The 20178-nt window shown below is 47.9% G+C and overlaps 1 protein-coding gene across 3 annotated transcripts; it reads left to right on the plus strand.

Annotated features, from left to right (window-relative positions):
• Positions 1-129: 129 nt before the first annotated feature.
• On the plus strand, positions 130-15664 carry LOC308578237 (U4/U6 small nuclear ribonucleoprotein Prp4-like). 3 transcript variants are annotated; one of them, XM_081178482.1, is made up of 14 exons: positions 130-180; positions 1581-1758; positions 6835-7021; positions 7124-7211; positions 7401-7480; positions 7708-7801; positions 8247-8341; positions 8808-8866; positions 9718-9841; positions 12007-12096; positions 12694-12816; positions 14003-14110; positions 14516-14634; positions 15051-15664. In XM_081178482.1, exons 1-14 carry the CDS (start codon positions 157-159, stop codon positions 15242-15244), a joined length of 1563 nt encoding a protein of 520 aa, XP_081034608.1. In that variant the 5' UTR covers positions 130-156; the 3' UTR covers positions 15245-15664. The 3 variants fall into 3 exon arrangements, with proteins under 3 accessions (XP_081034608.1, XP_081034607.1, XP_081034609.1); XM_081178481.1 differs by having other exon boundaries at positions 133-189; XM_081178483.1 differs by lacking the exon at positions 130-180 and adding an exon at positions 298-388.
• Positions 15665-20178: the final 4514 nt, after the last annotated feature.

Here is a 20178-nt window from a genome sequence, read left to right on the forward strand (position 1 = left end):
GCCCACTCTCCGGGATGGAATGGAAAGGCATCATTGGCTGTGGCGCTCTGCAAGGGCGGGGGAAGCCGCTGTGCCGGAAGTGTTTGTGGGGAGCCCGTTGCGTGTGATTCCCCCACTACAGAGCCCCGGTCTGAGAGCAGGGGTCGGGAAAGCGCCATGGCTGCGTCGCGGATCGCCGCGGTGAATAAGGCAGGGGGTTTGAAACTGGGATAGAATGTGGTTTCTTTGTTTAAAAAACGTGTATCTTTTCATAGAAATGATAAAATGAAAAATCTGTTTGAAAGACACCAGTGCCTACTTATTTACTGCAGTGACTAACGTAACCTCACGTCGGTAGTAAAAGTTTTTAGAGCGTAACGGATTGTATCCAACTAAAGCTCAATTCAAGGTTGGACTCATTTGAATTAATGAATATGACTCGCTTGCGGCTGTTAATTTCAGTGGCTCTCCTCTTTCAGTTGAGCTGAGTTGGGTGCAACTCAACGCTTCAGCTTCTGCCACAAAAGGCAAAATGTTATGCTTTAAGAGTTCTAATATTTCTGCTGCATTAAAACAACAAGGCATTCTTTGCCACCTTAAAGACTAACAAACGTTGTTGTTTCAAAACCACCTATTAGAGTGGACTTGTAGTCCATGAAAGTTTATGCCAGAATAAATATATATATATATATGTTAGGATTGTATCCAGTGCTATCTCTACACGGAGCAGACCCACTGAAATGAATAAACATAACCAATTCAAGCCCATTAGTTTTATTGGGCCTACTCAGAGCAAGACATGGATTTCCTTTGCTTTTAAAGTACAGTGGTACCTTGGGTTAAGAACTTAATTCGTTCTGGAGGTCCGTTCTTAACCTGAAACTGTTCTTAACCTGAGGTACCACTTTAGCTAATAGGGCCTCCTGCTCCCGCCGTGTGATTTCTGTTCTCACCCTGAAGCAAAGTTCTTAACCCGAGGTACTAGGTCTGGGTTAGCGGAGTCTGTAACCTGAAGCGTCTGTAACCTGAAGCGTCTGTAACCTGAGGTACCACTGTACCATGATACTCATGGACTAACAGGACTGTTCCTGTGGAATATTTTATGTTAGTCACTGTAATAAATATATTACCAAACAGTATAATCCTTAACAATGTCAACTCACAAGAAAGTCCTATTGAGTTCAGTAGTGCTGACTCCCACAGAGGTGGGCTTAGGGTTTTAGCCTTAATGATTAACAGTATGCTGGGATTCAAAACAAAATTGTCTCATGTACTGTTTGATGGGGTGGGGGCTGTCAGATGTGCGCAGATGTCATGAGTCAGGAGTATAGGGGGAGGGGAGCTGGTTACTGCCTTTTGGCTCCATTCCTCTCCAGCCTCCTCTTCTGCCTCAGTCTGGACTGCTCTCTGCCCCATGTCTCTTCCTGCTCACTAAAGCCTGTTGCCTCTTCTCCCTCTGACCATGCATCGCTGCCCCCCTGGCTCTGAGCCTTCTTCCCCAGTTCTCTGCATCAAGCCAGCCCATGACAGCAGGTGGGGGAAAATCCAAATTTGCTCTCTTCCTTCTCCATGTAGGCTACTGCTGAGTTTCCTTCTTGCAGGGTTCAAAAACAAAGGCTTCAGATCAAGGGGATGCTCCTCCAGCCAAGAAAGCCCCAATTTTCTATGGGAGCTTAGAGGAGAAAGAGCAAGAGCGTCTCCTCAAAGGGGAGTCTGGGTTGATGGGCAAGGATGCAGTCAAAGCAGCTATTGAGGCTGGCAACATCAATATCACCAGTGGTAAGAGATGGTAGTGAGCTGACTGGGAGATGGAAGGAAAAGGATGGAGGGAAGAACTGCTTAGTGGGGCTGATAATTTGTTTAGAATGCTTGCAAGCAGGCCATTTTCAGCAAATGCTCTCAGAGAAGTTCTCAGTTCAATACTAAAATTACAATTAAATCAGGAAGTCCTTTAAAACAAATCACACTAAAGCATTACACAGCATAATGAGATTAAACGAGATGCTGACATAAAACCACATGCAAACAAAGAAGACATTCACTTGGTGCTGACAGAATGCCACAACTAAGAAGCCTGTGTCATTGTCCACCATACTTCCAAGGGTGGTAGGACCTAGAATATATCTTAATGTTTGGGTGGGTTCATGTGGGAACAGGTAATCTTTCAACTAGCCTGGCCCCAACCCATTTGGGGCTTTGTAGGTCAAAATCTGCACTTTGGCTTGAGCTTGGCAATGAACTTTAATCCAGTGTATCTCTTTAGGACAGGCAAAATAGGTTCCATATGACCAGTCCCATTTATTTGCTTTAACTGTAGTTTCCAAGCAATCTTCAAAGGCAGCCCCAAGTACAGTGCGTTATAGTAATCAGCCCATGGATAAATGTGACCAGGCTATCTTTATCCCAGGGATGCTATCAGTTATACATACAGTGGTACCTCCAGTTACAAACCTAACCCGTTCCAGAGGTCCGTTCGTAACCGGAAACCGCTCGTAACATGAAGTGCGCTTCCGCTAATGGCACCTCCCGCTGCTGCCGCACCACCGGAGCGTGGTTTCTGCTCGCATCCCGGGACAAAGTTCACAATGAGGGGCATCTACTTTCGGGTTAGTGGAGCGCGTAACCCGAAGAATTTGTAAGGGGGACGGTTCGCAACATGAGGTACCACTGTAGTTCTTTACAGGAGAAAGCAAGCAAGAGACAAATCCCTGCCCTGAGGTCTTTATAATTTAAATCTAGATAGGGGTAGCAAAAAGCAAAACACTAGATGAGAAGGAGTGTCACAGGTGGCAGCAGATCAATGTGGGTAGGTTTCGTTTCAGGGGAACAAATGCTTGTTGGCTAGCTCCTGCGCATCTGCAGATCCTATTTGTTCCCTCTGGATATAAAAATGTGTACTTCCAGTGGCCATAAGAGATTGTGCTCTCTTACCCCCCCCCCCAGCAAAACATTAATTACATTTTGCCTTTGTATGAATGTTGATTTTAAGCCATTTGGGGAGCCAGTTTTGGCTGAAAAGAGGGATAATAATAATAATAAATTTTATTTATATCCCACCCTCCCCAGCCGAAGCCGGTCTCAGGGCGGCTAACAACAATCAAATAATCAGTCAAATAGTCACACAATCTAAAAATATTTCATTATGAAAATTAATTAAATCGAATTGATGGCAACCAATTAAGCAAAATTCTGTGCAGGTTGCCAGAGGAGGGAGTCAGGCTGTGCCCTGACCAAAGGCCTGGCGGAACAACTCTGTCTTGCAGGCCCTGCGGAAAGATGTCAGGTCCCGCAGGGCCCTAGTCTCTTGGGACAGAGCGTTCCACCAGTTTGGAGCCGCAGCCGAGAAGGCCCTGGCTCTAGTTGAGGCCAGCCTAACCTCTCTGAGGCCTGGGACCTTGAGGATGTTATTATTTGCAGACCGTAGGTTTCTCTGTGGGGCATACCAGGAGAGGCGGTCCCGTAGGTACGAGGGTCCTAGGCCGTATAGGGCTTTAAAGGTTAAAACCAGCACCTTAAACCTGATCCTGTACTCCACCGGGAGCCAGTGCAGCTGGTATAGTACCGGATGAATGTGCTCTCGCAGCGAAGACCCCATAAGGAGTCTCGCCGCGGCATTCTGCACCCGCTGGAGTTTCTGGGTCAGTCTCAAGGGCAGCCCCACGTAGAGCGAGTTACAATAATCCAGTCTGGAGGTGACCGTCGCATGGATCACAGTGGCTAGGTCAGGACGAGAGAGATAAGGTGCCAACTGCTTAGCTTGGCGGAGATGAAAAAATGCCGCCTTTGTTATAGCTGTAATCTGCGCCTCCATAGAGAGGGAGGTATCGAAGATTACACCCAAACTCTTAACGGCCGGTGCTGGCACTAATTGCACCCCCGCAAGAGATGGGAGTTGCCCCCTCGATCCCATATCGTCCCGCCCCAGCCAGAGGACCTCTGTCTTCGAAGGATTTAACTTCAACCGGCTCCCACGTAACCATCCAGCCACAGCTTCCAGACATCTGGTCAGTGTGTCTGGGGCCGAGTCAGGATGGCCATCCATCAACAGATAGAGTTGGGTGTCATCAGCATACTGATGGCAACCCAGCCCAAAACTCCGGACAAGCTGGGCGAGGGGGCGCATAAAGATGTTAAAAAGCATCGGGGAGAGAATTGCACCCTGAGGCACTCCACACACCAAGGAGTGGCGTGATGACAATTCCCCCCCAAGCGCCACCCTCTGTCCCCGACCAGAGAGAAACGAGCGCAGCCATTGAAGGACTGTGCCCTGGATCCCCACGTCGGCAAGGCGGTGGTCCAGGAGTTCGTGATCGACCATGTCAAAGGCTGCTGACAGATCTAGAAGAATCAGCAGCCCCGACCTGCCTCGATCCAGCTGCCTGTGGAGATCATCTGTTAGGACGACCAGAGCCGTCTCGGTCCCATGACCAGCCCGGAAGCCGGACTGGAATGGATCCAGAGCAGATGTTTCATCCAGAAACCTACCAAGCTGTTCAGCAACCGCTCTCTCAATCACCTTACCCAGGAATGGAAGATTCGAGACCGGGCGGTAATTGGATAGATCTGAGGGATCTAATGATGTTTTCTTTAAGAGCGGACGCACCACCGCCTCCTTCAGTTCCCCTGGGAATAATTTGTTCCCCTGGGACAAATTGATGATATCCCCCAGGGGGCCCCGCACCTCGTCTGGACACGCTCTAATCAGCCATGACGGGCACGGGTCAAGAGGACAGGTGGTGGGCTTTCCAGCTTGGAGGAATCTGTCCACATCGGCTGGAGATATCCGGTCAAAGTGGTCCAATACTGGACCCGAGCACAGTCGAGGGGCCTCCAGTTCCTTTATTGTATCCAAATTGGCAGGGAGGTCATGGCGGAGCAACAGGACCTTCTCCGCAAAAAAGCTCGCAAATGCCTCACAGCTGTGTGTCAGATTGTTATTTAAATTTGGCTGTCCTTCAAGGGACGTTAAGAGACCGAATTATACTAAATAATTGCGCCGGGCGAGAGCTAGCGGATGCAATGGAGGCCGAGAAGTAAGACTTCTTAGCGGCCTTCACTGCCATCTCATAGGTTTTCATAAAAACCCTATAAGATGTTCTTGAGGCTCTGTCACGGGCACCCCGCCATACTCGCTCTAGCCGTCTGAGGTCCCGCTTCATTTTCCGAAGCTCCTCGGTAAACCAGGGAGCCCGGTTTCTGCGGGGTCGCAGAGGGCGCTTAGGTGTGATCTCATTGATGGCTGCCAGGAGCTGGGTATTCCAGCCCTCAACAAGCTCAGTCAATGAGTCGCCGGGGGAGCAAGGTCCCGCAAGGCTTGACGGAATCTATCCGGGTCCATCAGCCTCTGCGGGCGAGCCCAAATCGGCTCGCCACCTAAGCAGGGTGGGGGTGGAAAGTCAATCCTGGCTTTCAGAGCATAGTGATCAGACCATGGCACCTTCATCGAAGGAGACATGATCACATCTATACCGGCGCCAAAGATCAAATCCAGCGTGTGGCCTGCTTGATGTGTGGGGCCCGAAACAAACTGGGAGAGCCCTACTGTCGCCATGGAAGACACCAGGTCCAGAGCCAGTGAGGAGGGAGTGGCATCAGCATGGAAGTTGAAGTCTCCCAATACCAATAGGTTAGGGAACTCCAAGGCCCAGCCGGCCACCGCCTCCAGCAGGCCTGACAGGGTGGCTGCTGGTGCGTTAGGTAGCCGGTACACCAGCCAGACAGCCAAGCTCTCCTCGGAGCCCCACACTAGACCAACACATTCAATGCCGGGGATCGATGGCGGTGGTAGAGCCCTGAAAGAACAATCTTCCCGGATTAATACTGCCACCCCTCCCCCGCGGCCCACAGTCCGTGACTGGTGGAGGACGGAGAAACCCGGGGGTGCAATCTCTCGTAAGGTAACAGTTACCCCTTCGCGCACCCAGGTCTCCGTCACACAAGCCAGGTCGACTCCCTGCGAGGTAAAGAAATCTCGCAGGGTAGTGGTTTTGTTGCCTATAGACCTGGCATTGCACAACACCAGTGAAGGAGGTGAGTAATCCTTGCTCACCCTACCCTTGTCTCTCGGGATGGGGCGCAGATTGGAAGGGGTACGAGCATATCCGTATCTCGATCCCCTTCGCCTATAACATCTGCCCCCACCGCCATACCTCCCTCGCCCCTCCACGGTAGCAATCCCAAGCCTCATACTAACCTCCATTTACAAAATAGAAAACAAAACAACCAAAACAATTATGCCCAAACAAAACCAGTCCCCACCCCACTCAAATGTCCAACCCCAAAACCAAAACAAGACGGAACAAACAAAAATACATAGATAAAAACCACCATTCACGGTGGTACAACAAAGTAAACAATAAAAACACCTTTAAAACAACTTAAAATATATATAAACATCTTTAACATTTGCTGCAGATAATGAAATAATATAATATTATAAAAAACAACAACCCCCATTTAAGGTGCTGCAAATTAAAAGCAATTAAAACATTTAAAACTATTTTGTCCATTGCTGCCGGTAGCTGCTCAGTCCTCTAAACTGTAATGGTAGTGCAGGCCCCGCCCCCTAGGCCAGATGGAGTTGGCAGGAGAGGGAGCGGTCTTCCCAGCACTCACACAAGCAGCAACAGCAGCCGTCAAAGTCTTAAGCCACAGGCCTCACTGATAACATAAGCTTTGACCTGGACACTCAAGGAGCAGAGAGAGGTGACACAGCATATACCACATATTGTTGCTCTTTGAATGTGGCTTCATTGGAATGAAGCAAACTTTTGAAGTGAGGGTCAAGTGTTGAGGCTTTGTAGGGTCCTGTTGGGGTTGTATTTCCTATAACCTTTGGCTTTCTACTATGATCAGGTGAAGTTTTTGACTTGGAAGAGCACATCAGCGAGCGCCAGGCAGAGGTCCTGGCAGAGTTTGAGCGCCGGAAGCGTGCCAGGCAAATCAATGTTTCCACAGATGACTCTGAGGTCAAGGCCTGCTTACGAGCCCTCGGGAAGCCCATCACACTTTTTGGAGAGGGCCCTGCAGAAAGGAGGGAGAGGTGAGAGAGGATGAAATTGACTTGCTCTCACTTCCTTTTCCAGTTCATTGATGTGACTCATATAAACAAAGGCAAGTTAATCTTCACTTTATTTCTCAACAGGCTACGTAACATTCTGTCTGTGGTTGGCACAGACGCATTGAAGAAGACCCAAAAAGAAGATGAGAAGTCCAAGAAATCAAAAGAGGAGGTAATAAATTTTAAAGTGTGTTATGAGTGACAGCAGCTCTGGGGTTTCAAATGGGAGTCTTCACAAACCCTGGGAGCTCACACTTTCCCACTGAGCTCCGACCTTTCCCCTTAGCTATAAATGTGTGCCCACTATAGTACCCAAGTCTCACAAGAGATACCCACCCCTTTAATGTTTCATTTCTCTTAGTATCAGCAAACCTGGTACCACGAAGGACCAAATACCTTGAAGACGGCCAGACTGTGGATCGCCAACTACTCCCTCCCTCGGTAAGGGGCTGGGATTGAGAAATGCTAACGCAAACATTGATGAGGCCTTGTATATCTATTGTCCCTAACTAGAGTGGTGGTGATGGTTGAGAAATGGGGGATTTCAAACCCACCTCAAAAGACAGATGGCACGTGGCAGAAGAATTGTCACCATTACAACTTGTAGGCCTCTGCAAGGGTTGAATATGGGCAAGACCTGGTTGCATTAATTTTTGTTCCCTTCACAGGGCAATGAATCGATTGGAGGAAGCCCGGCTGCTCAAGGAGGTCCCTGAGGCCACACGGACTTCCCAGAAACAGGAGCTGCACAAATCTCTAAGGGTAAGTGGGACCCATCTCTGCTATGACTTAAAAGTTCTGGGCACTGGGCTGCTGCAGCCCAGAAGGCCCCCGAGATGCTGAGGTTCAAATGAGCTTGCAGAAGGCTTCTGTGCCTCTGCTCCTCCTCAGCATAATTCAATGGTAGATCAAATGCTTTGCATGTGGATGATCCCAGGTTGACTCCCTGGCATCTCCATCTCCTGGACAAGGAAAGATCTCTGCTGGTTGCTTGGAATTCAGCTGCCAGTTCAGAGCACATAACATTGCACTAAATGGGTCCCACAATTCAGCTCAGTAGGAAACACTACTGGGGGTGAGGTGGGGGAGCAGCCTGGGCAGGAAACGTCATCTCTTTTCTTTACCATCTCAGCGCCATCTCATTTTATTGAGCCCTTCATTTCCTCTGGTGGCAAAATATTATCTTTTTTTGTTGTTTTTCTTTCAGTCTTTGAATAATTTCTGCAGCCAAATTGGAGACGACCGCCCTATCTCCTATTGCAACTTCAGCCCCAACTCCAAGCTCCTGGCTACAGCTTGCTGGTAAACTTTGTTCTGCTTTTCATTATGTCCCTCCCAATCCTGCTAAGTTCTCCTATAGTGCACAGGAGAGGCTGCCTGAGCTGTTGGGAGCAGTCATAGAATCATAAAATTGTAGAGCTGGAAAGGATCCCGAAAGTCATCTTGTCCAACGCCCTGTAATTAGCAAGTTCTGGAAGGCTATTGTGGGAGTAGTTTTTAGAATGTGATAGTTCTGTGGGTGCATTTTATCATTTTGTTGAAGGTTGTTTTTAGACTTGCTATCTTCTGTTTTGTTTTTAGACTTGTTATCTTGCAACTGAATTTTGCTTGGTTTTTATATGTGTTTGGGTTTTTTTTTACTCTCTTAGCTTCCTTGATTGCTTTTGTTTGATTGGTTTTGTTTGTAAAACAGAAAGACAAGGGATAGAAAACATTTTAAGATAAAATAAAATGCCAGTCAGTTTTCCTTCTGCCTTTTCTCTCCCAGGAGTGGCCTCTGTAAACTGTGGTCAGTGCCGGATTGTAATCTCATCTGCACTTTGCGAGGTATAGTATCTGACTCCCACCGCACCCATTGCCAAAGCAGCCTGCTTTTCTCTTATCTTCCCTCAAATGACTGGAGCAATTACAGTATATGGCTGATTAGGAGCATAAGGCTACATGGGTGGGAGGCTATGAATTTTGAGAGTGGTGCTGTGCAAACTTCTTCCTTTATTTGTTTGTCCCCCTTGGGCTTGGGTGAGATGGCATTCCTTTCTGGAAGACAGCCTTGACTCTAATAATCAGTGTTGGGAGTCATATCCTATAGGTCCACTGCTTAGCTGCTGACTAATTCAGAGCATGGGAACGTCAGACCCGTGGGCCACATGTGGCCCTCACAGCCTCTCTGGCCCTTGGGGCTCTCTTCAAACTGCACCAACCCTGCTTGGCACCCTCCTTTAGTGTTTTTACTTGGGTGGAATGTGGCCTTGAATTCTGATCAGGCCTGGAAGGAGACTAGAAATGGGAGTGTGAAGGCAGGTAGCCTACTATACAAAGGGAAAAGCTGCATTTGTTGCTCCACCTTCTTTTGCTTTTGGCCCCTCCCACTATTGGCATGCAGCAGAAGACACTCAAGAAGGGCGTGAAGCAGGGAGAGTGAAGTGTGTGGCCTGAGGGGAAAGAGTGAATTAGTGTGGGGAGAGTGCCAAGGACCAAAGTGGAAGGCCTTGAGAGCCACATTTGGCTTACAGGGCCAAGGTTCCCCACCCCGGCTTTAGCACAAAAACTAAATTTGGAGTGATTCCCAGTCAAAGAGTCTCTTCGGAGCAATAGGAAGAGGCCCAGACTCAGACAGAGGAAGCAAGCTTAAAATTGGCTGGCTCTCAAACTGTCTGTCTGTCTCGTCTGTTCCCAAGGGCACAACACCAACGTTGGAGCCATTGTCTTTCACCCAAAGGCAACCATCTTCCTGGACAAGAAGGACGTCAACCTGGCTTCATGCGCAGCAGATGGCTCTGTCAAACTCTGGAGTCTTGAAAGGTACGCCTGGGCCCAGGAAAATCAGTTGCCTTCCCTTCCTTATTTTATTGGCTGCTGCGGGTGGTAGAGAAAAATATTAAAGAATGGCTTCCTGCTTAACCTCCTTCTGCAACAAACAAAACACTAACACAAGTGATTGAGGCAGGGGCATGACCACACCATACTTTTAAAGCACATGGCTCCCCCCAAAGAATCCTGGGAGCTGTAGTTTGTTACAAGTGCTGGGAATTATAGTCCTGTGAGGGTGAACTATAGTTCCCAGAGTTATTTTGCTGTGGGTGCTTTTGGGGGCCTGATCCAGCAGTGCTCCTCTCTCCTTATAATGAGGCTTCTTTTCTGTGTTACTGTTTCTAAACCTTTATAGAGACACGAGTTTGCTTGGCTTATTGGTTGTGCCCCCTGGCCCAAACTGTGAGGTGGGGGGTTCCCACTTCTCCCCCATGTCATACTTGTCTTACTTTTTACACCTCTTGTCTTGCTATGTCCCCAGATAGGCTGCATTTGTTCCAACAGTCAAGGCACTGTGACTCTTGGGGAAGGCAGTTGATTCTGTCAGTGCGTTATCCAAGGAAACAGAGAGAGAGCAGATTCTTTAATTGGGCCTCAGGGAAGAGGTTTATTTCTGTCAGATACTGTTGCTGTGGGCCGAAGCATCAGTGGTGGTAAATTCGCACTCCTTCTCTCAGTCTTGGGTGCCTGTGAGGTCATAGAATCATAGAATCATAGAATTGTCAAGTTGGAAGGGACCACAAGGGTCATTGAATCCAACCCCCTGCAATGCAGGAATCTTTTGCTCAAACTCATATTTAGTGATAGATTTTTTCCCACCTGTTGAACTCGAGACCCTCTTATGCAACAGTAAGGGACCTGTGGCCCATGGGCCTGACTGGGCCTGGCAGGGAACCTGATATGGCCCATGGGGCCATTTTTGCCAAGCCACACCTGCCCCACCCCTGACATCTTGTATAACATGGGGCAGGTAAAGACACGGCCGCAAAAGGAACAAGTAGAAGAGCTTTAAAACATGTTGTTCTGGGGCCATTCTGTGGCTTGTTATATTGATGTCAAATTCAAACCCCACTGGGCTAGGCTTCCTTCTGGAGTTCCCTGAGTTCCTTCACCTTTTGTTTAAGAAAGTCAGGGTTGCGTGTACAGGACTGGATCATTCCAGCAACAAGGGGGCTCAATCAAACTGAAGAGAGCAGCTACAGTAAGTGGAGCTGGTCTAGTAGCTCTTATACTTGAGGAAGTATTAGGACTTCCTCCTGCCAATGAGGTTACTGGTTCACTATCCAGTTGCTTTCTTTTGGAACACAGGGTTGTAGACCCATTGAAATGCATGGACATGCATTAATTTCACTGGGTCTACTCTGAAATGAACTGAATTGAATACAACCCCATAGGAAGCTGCTTTATAGCAAGCCAGACTAATTGCCTCTCAAGGCCACTGTTGTCTGCTCTAACAGGCAGTGGCTCTCCACAGTTTCAGGTGGGAGGATTTCCCAGCCGTACTTGGAGACACCAGGGATTGAATCTGGGATTCTTTTGCCTGCAGAGTGTGTCTACCACTGAGCCACAACTGCTCTGCTTGGGCAGGCAGGGTTTTCCCTTCTGTTTCGAATGCCCTTTGATTACTTTAATATTTGTACTTTGCAGCCCTGGGAACAATGGGGAGTAGCCTACATGAAGCATCCCAAGCTGCCTGTGTATTTTTGCAGCCAGTCAGAGACAGCATTGTTTGTTTACTTGTGAACTAGTTTTGCAAAGCCCCGTCACAACATATTTTAGGCTTGAAAGGCAGCAAGCAGTGTACAAATCTTATACAGTAGTATACTATGACTAAGCTGTTAATAAAGTCATTGGATAAAGCCAAGCTAGTCTGTGAATCTTTCAATAACAACTGAAACATTTTTCTCTTCTGGGCACCCTTCAGGGGGGTCACTTACCAGTGGTGGGTGGAGTAACTACTGTAAATTTTACCTTCACACAGCAGATTAGTTTCTGTACACACCCCCCCCCCCTCTGTCCTCCAGCCAGCCAGCTGGATCCACCCATCGCACCTTTCCCTTTCTCCTATTCTGTATTGCTCCCTCTTTATTTTAGTCTCTCTTATGGGACAGTCAGCATCATCAAGAATTTGCCGTGAGATGTTGTGTTTCTTTCAGTGATGAACCAGTGGCTGACATCGAGGGACACACAGCGAGAGTAGCCCGGGTGGCATGGCATCCCTCTGGCAGGTTTCTGGGCACCACCTGGTAAGTCAGAGGAGGGGGTGCTGCCCAAAGGGCCACACATGGCACCTGGTCTAATTTCTTGTGGGTAGCAAGGAGGTGAATAAATAGGGAAATGATGTGATGGAGAAAGAGGAAGAGCAGAGAGCAGCAGAAAGAAAAGGAAGAAAAGAGAGTTCCTTCCATTGTTAGTAGTCTCACCACCACTGGCAATGCCACCACCATGGGTTACCTTCGAAATAATTCTGCCCTCGATAGAAAAACAGTTGTTGTCATCCCCTTGTGATATGTTACTTCTTTCCACTCAGCCCAGCACTCATTACACAAGACTGGAAAGTGAGAGGTCAGAATGGGAGGAAGCTGCAGTTGAAGATCCCAATACTGAGCAGAGAATTGAATTATGTGTCCTAAATGCTACACATATCCCTGTATCAGTTGGCTGATCGTCTAAGTTTGTGGGGGCCAGGGGCAGATTAGATTAATTCCATGGTCTTAGCTTGTAGTGGAGATCAGGATAGACAATCCAGCCACCTGCTTGAACTTCGGGGGGGGGGGGACCTGTTGGGGCCTTGTGAGATATTCACTTGAGTCTTTGTCTCTTCTCCACCTCCCCCCCTGCAGCTATGACCACTCTTGGCGCCTGTGGGACCTGGAGGCTCAGGAGGAAATCTTGCACCAGGAGGGGCACAGCAAAGGAGTTTACGACATCACCTTCCATGTTGACGGCTCCCTTTCTGCCACTGGGTAAATCTACATGCATGTGCAAGTCCTAACCCTCCCTGGGGGTGTCACTGAGCAAGTATCAGCCAGTCAGTAATGATGCTCATTCTTGCTAGTTCTAAAATGCCAGAAAAGAGAGAGAACTGGTTGGGATTCTACCTTCAGAAGATCCCACTCAAGTCTTCACTCCTGGAGCTAAAAAGTCACAGGGTGGAAATTCTAATGAGGGAGGGGCCATAGCTTCGATAAGAGCGTCTGCTCTGCGTGGAGAAAGTCACAGCTTCAATCCCCAATGGTTATCTTCCTATCTATAATCCTGGAGAGCAGCTGCCAGTCAGTGTAGACACTACTGAATTAGATGGACCAATGTTCTGACTCATTTCTAGGAAACTTCCTTTGTTCCTAATAGCTTGACTGTATTCCTGAGTTTATACTGCTCATTAAAATAAAAGTTTCAACTTTTTAGGGCAATATTAAGATTTGCCCCATCATTGTTCTTAATTTGCAAATTCTGATCTGGGCAGCTCTTGCTTTAGCTTGTTTGTAATTGAGTCGATCCTTCATTGTCATGTAACTATGCTTTGGAACTCCCTGCCTATTGACATTAAGCAAGCTATATAGTTGTAGGCACCTGCTGAATCCTTTTTTTTTTTTTTTTGGCTTGAAAAGCCTACCCAAGTGCATAATTTAGTTACTTTGTTTTTAAAGTTCTACTTATTTTTATGCGTGTTTATAATGCCAATGGCTTTTAGGTATATTTGCTTTTTAATTGTTCTGTAGATTTTAGCTATGTTTCACGTTCAGTTTTTGTACTCCTCTTAGATAACTTTTTGATTTAAGTGCATAATAAATATTCTAAATCTATGCAAACAAAGTGTGCTAATTAGACTTTCCTACATGTGATTTGCCAGGTAGGTCAGATCTGGGTCCTGCTTGCAAAACCTTGGAACTGCAGACAGGAGGTGGTAGTAACATGGGAGGCAATCCGAGCTGCATTGCAGAAAGGCTTTGCTCCAATTTAACAACTGTGGTTCGCAGAAGCTCCTTTGGCTCCTGTTTAGTGATGTTAAGAGGCATCCAGCCTAGGTGACAACTAAAGAGGAAAGAAGATCCAAAGATGGCTTTAAGTGATGCCTCTTATTCAGAGTGGAAGCATGGGAAGGGGGTTGTGTGAGAAAGAGATTGTTTGACGTTTTTCTCTTCCTTTCAGTGGCCTTGATGCATTTGGCCGCGTGTGGGATCTGCGCACAGGGCGTTGTATCATGTTTTTGGAGGGTCATCTCAAGGAGATCTATGGGATCAACTTTTCCCCTAACGGGTAAGAACCAATTTGCCTTCCCCTCTTGGGGTGCAGGTCTTAATATTGACACACAGACAACTAACTTCTGCTTGGAGTAGATTAATTGAAATTAATGGAACTAATTTGGTCTGCATGCACACTATACATTCAAAGCACATTTCCCACCCCAAATCACCCTGGGAATTTTAGTTTCCCCCTCACAGAGCTTATAATTCCCTATGCCCTTAGTAAACTACAGTTCCCAGGATTCTTTGGCAGAAGCCGTGTGCTTTAAATGTATGATGGGTACATAGCCTTCCCCCCTCCTCCAATATATTTTATTAAAGCTTTTTCATAATCATGTAGGATTATGAATAGGGCTGAAACTGGGAACAACCCCCTTGCACGCAAACCCGAATTCCTCCTCTTCCGTACTTCTCATAGGTACCACATTGCCACTGAAAGCGGCGACAACACCTGTAAAGTGTGGGATCTCCGCCAGAGAAAGTGCATCTACACCATCCCTGCCCATCAGAACCTGGTGACCAGAGTGAAGTTTGAACGTAAGTCTCTGTAGCTGCTAATGCCTTTTCCCAGAAACTGAGGATATATAATGGGTTGAAAAGTACCTTGTCTGTGGTTTCCATGTGCAACATAGATTCCCAAGACTTGGATATATACCGCTCCCCACCCTCCCCAAATACACTGGCTCTTGAGAATAGCCTGTATGCTCTGTCACTCACCCTCCCTCTTCCTGCATCCCCCGTTCCCTGCTTATGGTTGGCTTTTGGGTAAGGTTTTGGGGAAACTGGTAGCACTCTGGAAGTTGTTGGACTCCCATCAGCCCCAGCCAGCATAGCTAATGGTCATGGACGATGGGAGTTGTAGTTCCTCACCCCTGCTGTAAGTGGTAAATCTCTATATTACCTCCTTAGTCCTCCTCCCCACTTCCTGTTATTTTTCTCTTTCCGCCACCCAGCAAATCATGGCAACTTCCTGCTTACTGGATCTTACGACAACACAGCCAAGGTCTGGACGCACCCAGGCTCATCCCCGCTGAAAACCTTGGCAGGACACGAGGGCAAAGTCATGGGCTTGGACATCTCCCTGGACGGGCAGCTGATCGCCACATGCTCTTATGACAGGACTTTCAAGCTTTGGATGGCAGAGTAGGCGGAAGGAGCATTTCTGCCGGATTGGCCCTGCCCAGCTCCCGCAGCCAAGGAAGGCAGCCTGCTGTGACTCCCTGGGCCTCCGCTGCAGATCAGGGCATGGTTTGATGCACTTCTGGGATACTGCCTCCTCCTAACACATGCACACACCCTCTGGTCAGGCCAAGCTGAGTTTGAGAATGCCTTTCCTATTGCATTTTGCTTTAGTTGTGTACTCTCCTCTCCCTTCCCTGTGGAATTGGCTTGCATTGATCCAGCACTACCAACCTTTAGGAATACCCAGGGTGCTAACAGAGATGGTAGGGTGGGTTGTTCTGGTTGTTATTTTGGAGTGGGGTCACAGCTTCTTCTCACTCGGACAGAGACTTTTCTTGAAAAACGACACCCTAACATTAAAGCAGAGTGGCTGCTTGAAAATGGTGACGCCTGTGTGGGTTGCGTTTTTGACACATTTCTTGAGCCAAACAGCCTCTGGTGATGGGGTGCCTCCCCTGCCCCACCCATCAGTGCTCAGCTTTCCTATTATCACTCCTGCATTCATAGAATCATAAAGTTGGTAGGGACCTTAAGGATCATTAGCCCAGGAATGGTGAAACCACAGGCCCCCTAAGCCAGATGTGGCCCTCCAGGCTTCCCTGCCTGGCCCTCAGGACTCTCCCCTGGCCACAACCCTCCACAAACCATGTTTCACATCCTCCCTGAGAGTTTTTGCCTGGCAGGAATGCGTTCTTTCACTCTGATAATACTTCTTGCTTGCCTAGATGAAGGATATGGAAGGGCGTGTGTGGATATGGAAACTGGCCTGCTGCACAGAGGTAACATTTACATTAGCTGCCCTACTCATTTTTGCCTCACCCCACCTACCACTGGCATGTGGAGCTCAGAAGGTTGCCCAGAATAATTTATATGAAGCCGTGGACAGAGATAATCTGGGGGTTGGAGCTGGGTGTTCATCAGTATGAGGATACCCAGCTCTACCTCTCATATAAATCAGAACCAGTGAAGGCGGTGAACGTCCTGTGTGGGTGTCTGGAGACAATTGGGCGATGGATGGCAGTCAATATATTGAGGTGGAATCCCGACAAGACAGAAGTATTGGGGGACGGAGGAGGGCCGGTGTGGGAAATTCCCTGGTCCTGAATGGAGTAACTGTGCCTCTGAAGGACCAGGTCACAATCTGAGGGTCATTTTAGATGCACAGCTGTCCATGGAGATGCAGGTCAATTTTGTATCCAGAGCAGTTGTCTACTAGTTCCATTTGGTACACCAGCTGCAACCCTACCTTCCTATGCACTGTCTTGCCAGAGTGGTACATGTTCTGGTTATCTCCCACTTGCACTACTGCCACATGATGTTCATGGAGCTAACTTTGAAGGTGACTTGGAAACCACAACTAATCCAGAATGTGGCAGCTACACTGGTGACTGGGAGCAGCCGCTGCGACCATATAACACGGGTTCCGGAGGATCTGCACTGGCTCCCAGTACGTTTCTGAGCACAATTCAAAGTGTGGGTGTTGACCTGTAAAGCCCTAAATGGCCTCAACCCAGTACACTTGAAGGAGCATCTCCACCCCCGTCGTTTAGCCTGGACACAGGATCCGGCTCTGAGAACCTTCTCTGCAAGAAGTGAGGTTACAGGGAACCAGGCAGAGGGCCTTCTCGGTAACGGCACCCTCCCTGGGAACGCCCTCCTGTCATATGTCAAAACATTTGAAGGCAGTCCTGTATAGGGAAGCTTTTTAATGTTTGATGTTTGATTATGCTTTTTCTTATTTCTCGGGAACAACCCAGAGGGGCTAAGGCAACTCATTCAGATGAGTGGGGTACAAATATAATAATAACAACTACAGTTGTTGTTGTTGTTGGAAGAAGAAGCTTAAACAAGAGGGCAAGGCTTATTTTCATTTTCTTTAACCCCAAAGCCATTTACAAAAAAAGTAAAATCAAGAAAAAACCACAACCAATCCTTAAAAAGTATACAGAAGTTAAAATACTAAAACAGATTAAAATTACTTCTACTTTGTAAGCATCCGGGTAGGCTTGGCAAGCACGAAAGAGAGTACAGTGAAGGCTCCTGCTTGAATTCAATAGGCCAGGAGTTCCACAGTGTTGGCATTGCCACACTAAGCAATTGAAAGACGGGTGTTGTTTGGCAGCTGTAGCAGCACCAATTCCACTGTACAAAGCGAGTGGGCACAGGTGGGGTAAGGAAATCTCATGAGTAAACGGGTCCAAGCTGTTTTGCTACCCAAGTTTTTCTTCAGTTTTACAGAGCATGATTTGCAGATTTTGTATGCTTTTTATTGTAATATATGGATCCCCCCCTAATAATAATAATAATAATAATAATAATAATAATAATAATAATAATAATTTATTATTTGTACCCCGCCCATCTGGCTGGGTTTCCCCAGCCACTCTGGGCGGCTTCCAACAAAGATGAAGAATACACTAAAATGTCACATATTAAAAACTTCCCTGATGTCTTCTGAATGTCAGGTAGTTGTTTATCGCTTTGACATCTGATGGGAGGGCGTTCCACAGGGCGGGCGCCACCACCGAGAAGACCCTCTGCCTGGTTCCCTGTAACTTGGCCTCTCGCAGTGAGGGAACCGCCAGAAGGCCCTCGGAGCTGGACCTCAGTGTCCGGGCAGAACGATGGGGGTGGAGACGCTCCTTCAGATATACTGGACCAAGGCCATTTAGGGCTTTAAAGGTCAGCACCAACACTTTGAATTGTGCTTGGAAACGTACTGGGAGCCAATGTAGGTCTTTCAAGACTGGTGTTATATGGTCTTGGCGGCCGCTCCCAGTCACCAGTCTAGCTGCCGCATTCTGGATTAGTTGTAGTTTCCAGGTCACCTTCAAAGGTAGCCCCACGCAGAGCGCATTGCAGTAGTCCAAGCGGGAGATAACCAGAGCATGCACCACTCTGGCGAGACAGTCCGCAGGCAGATAGGGTCTCAGCCTACGTACCAGATGGAGCTGGTAAACAGCTGCCCTGGATACAGATTTGACCTGTGCCTCCATGGACAGCTGTGAGTCCAAAATGACTCCCAGGCTGCGCACCTGGTCCTTCAGGGGCACAGTTACCCCATTCAGGACCAGGGAATCCTCCACACCTGCCCGCCTCCTGTCCCCCCAAAACAGTACTTCTGTCTTGTCAGGATTCAACCTCAATCTTTTAGCCGCCATCCATCCTCCAACCGCCTCCAGACACTCACACAGGACCTTCACCGCCTTCACTGGTTCTGATTTGAAAGAGAGGTAGAGCTGGGTATCATCCGCATACCGATGAACACCCAGCCCAAACCTCCTGATGATCGCTCCCAGTGGCTGCATGTAAATGTTGAAAAGCATGGGGGAGAGGACAGAACCCTGAGGCACCCCACAAGTGAGGGCCCAGGGGTCTGAACACTCATCCCCCAACACCACTTTCTGAACACGGCCCAGGAGGAAGGAGCGGAACCACTGTATATATAAACAGTGCCCCCAGCTCCCAGCCCCTCAAGACGGTCCAGTAGGATGTTATGGTCGATGGTATCAAATGCCGCTGAGAGATCCAGCAGAACTATTAAACAGCTCTCACCTTTGTCCCTAGTCCGCCGGAGATCATCAACCAGTGCGACCAAGGCAGTTTCAGTCCCATGGTGAGGCCTGAATCCCGACTGGAAGGGATCCAAATGGTCCGCTTCTTCCAGGCGTGCCTGGAGTTGTTCAGCAACCACTCGCTCAATCACCTTGCCCAAGAATGGAAGATTTGAGACTGGGCGATAATTGGCCATCGTGGCCGCATCTAAAGATGGTTTTTAAGAAGCGGTTTAATAACCGCCTCTTTCAGCAGGTCTGGGAAGGCTCCCTCACAGAGGGAAGCATTCACCACCCCACGAAGCCCATCGCCCAGTCCTTCCCGGCTAGCTTTTATAAGCCAGGATGGGCAAGGATCCAGGAGACAGGTGGTTGGCTCCACTCGTCGAAGCAGCCTGTCCACATCCTCGGAGGTAACAGGTTGGAATTGATCCCACGCAACTTGACTAGACAGAACTCTAGCACTCTCCCGCCCTGCTCCCACGGTGGAGTCTACCTCTTCCCGAATCTGAGCGATTTTATCTGCAAAAAACTTTGCAAAATCATTGCAGGAGAACATGTGGCCCGTATTGGGCCCCGATGTTGCAGGTGGTTCCGCTAAATTGTGAACCACCTGAAAAAAACCACATACTTTTATGCTGTGCTTTATGCTTTTTAAAAGTTTTGTAAGTTGCTTGGAGACGCTTTACATGGCAATCAGTTAACAGGCTGAACATTTAATAAACGTTACCTTACAGGGCTTTTGTAAGGATTATCATTGGGAGGTAGCTACATGCTATTATACACTATGGTAGGCACAACTGCCTACCAAAGTCCTCAAAGGTTCTTCACAGGCTTTTCCACATTAATTCTTAGAAACAGCCCTGTAAGGTAGGTCAGCACTATTATTATACCTGGGGCCAAGAACATGAGGGGGAATGGCTTGCCTGATGCTGAGATTTGTAGTGGGATTCAGAAATCATGGTGAACAAACTTCATGAAGAAGGTGGTGTTGAATAATTGCCCCCAGGTGGACCAGAAGGAAAGCTCAGCTAGCTATTCATTCTGTCCTTTAAATAAGCCTGAAAATGACTTTAAATATTCATAGTACAGCTTCCTTTTCTGTCAAAATGATGAACACCAGGGGTAGAAAATCAGCCTCAACTCCAACTCCCATCAGCCCCAGTCAGCATTGCTAAAGATTCTGGGAGTTGTAGTCTGACAACAGCTGGGAGATCAGTTTCCCCAGAGAACTGCCTCCTCCCACATGAATGCCAAGATCATCCTAAATTTGCCATTTTTGCCATCTTAAAAATTAAATGGTAATGGACTGGATGAGAGCCAACAAACTGAAGCTTAATCCACA

The sequence above is a fragment of the Podarcis bocagei genome, assembly GCF_964188305.1.
Source record: "Podarcis bocagei genome assembly, chromosome: W".
Taxonomy (NCBI): Eukaryota; Metazoa; Chordata; class Lepidosauria; order Squamata; family Lacertidae; genus Podarcis; species Podarcis bocagei.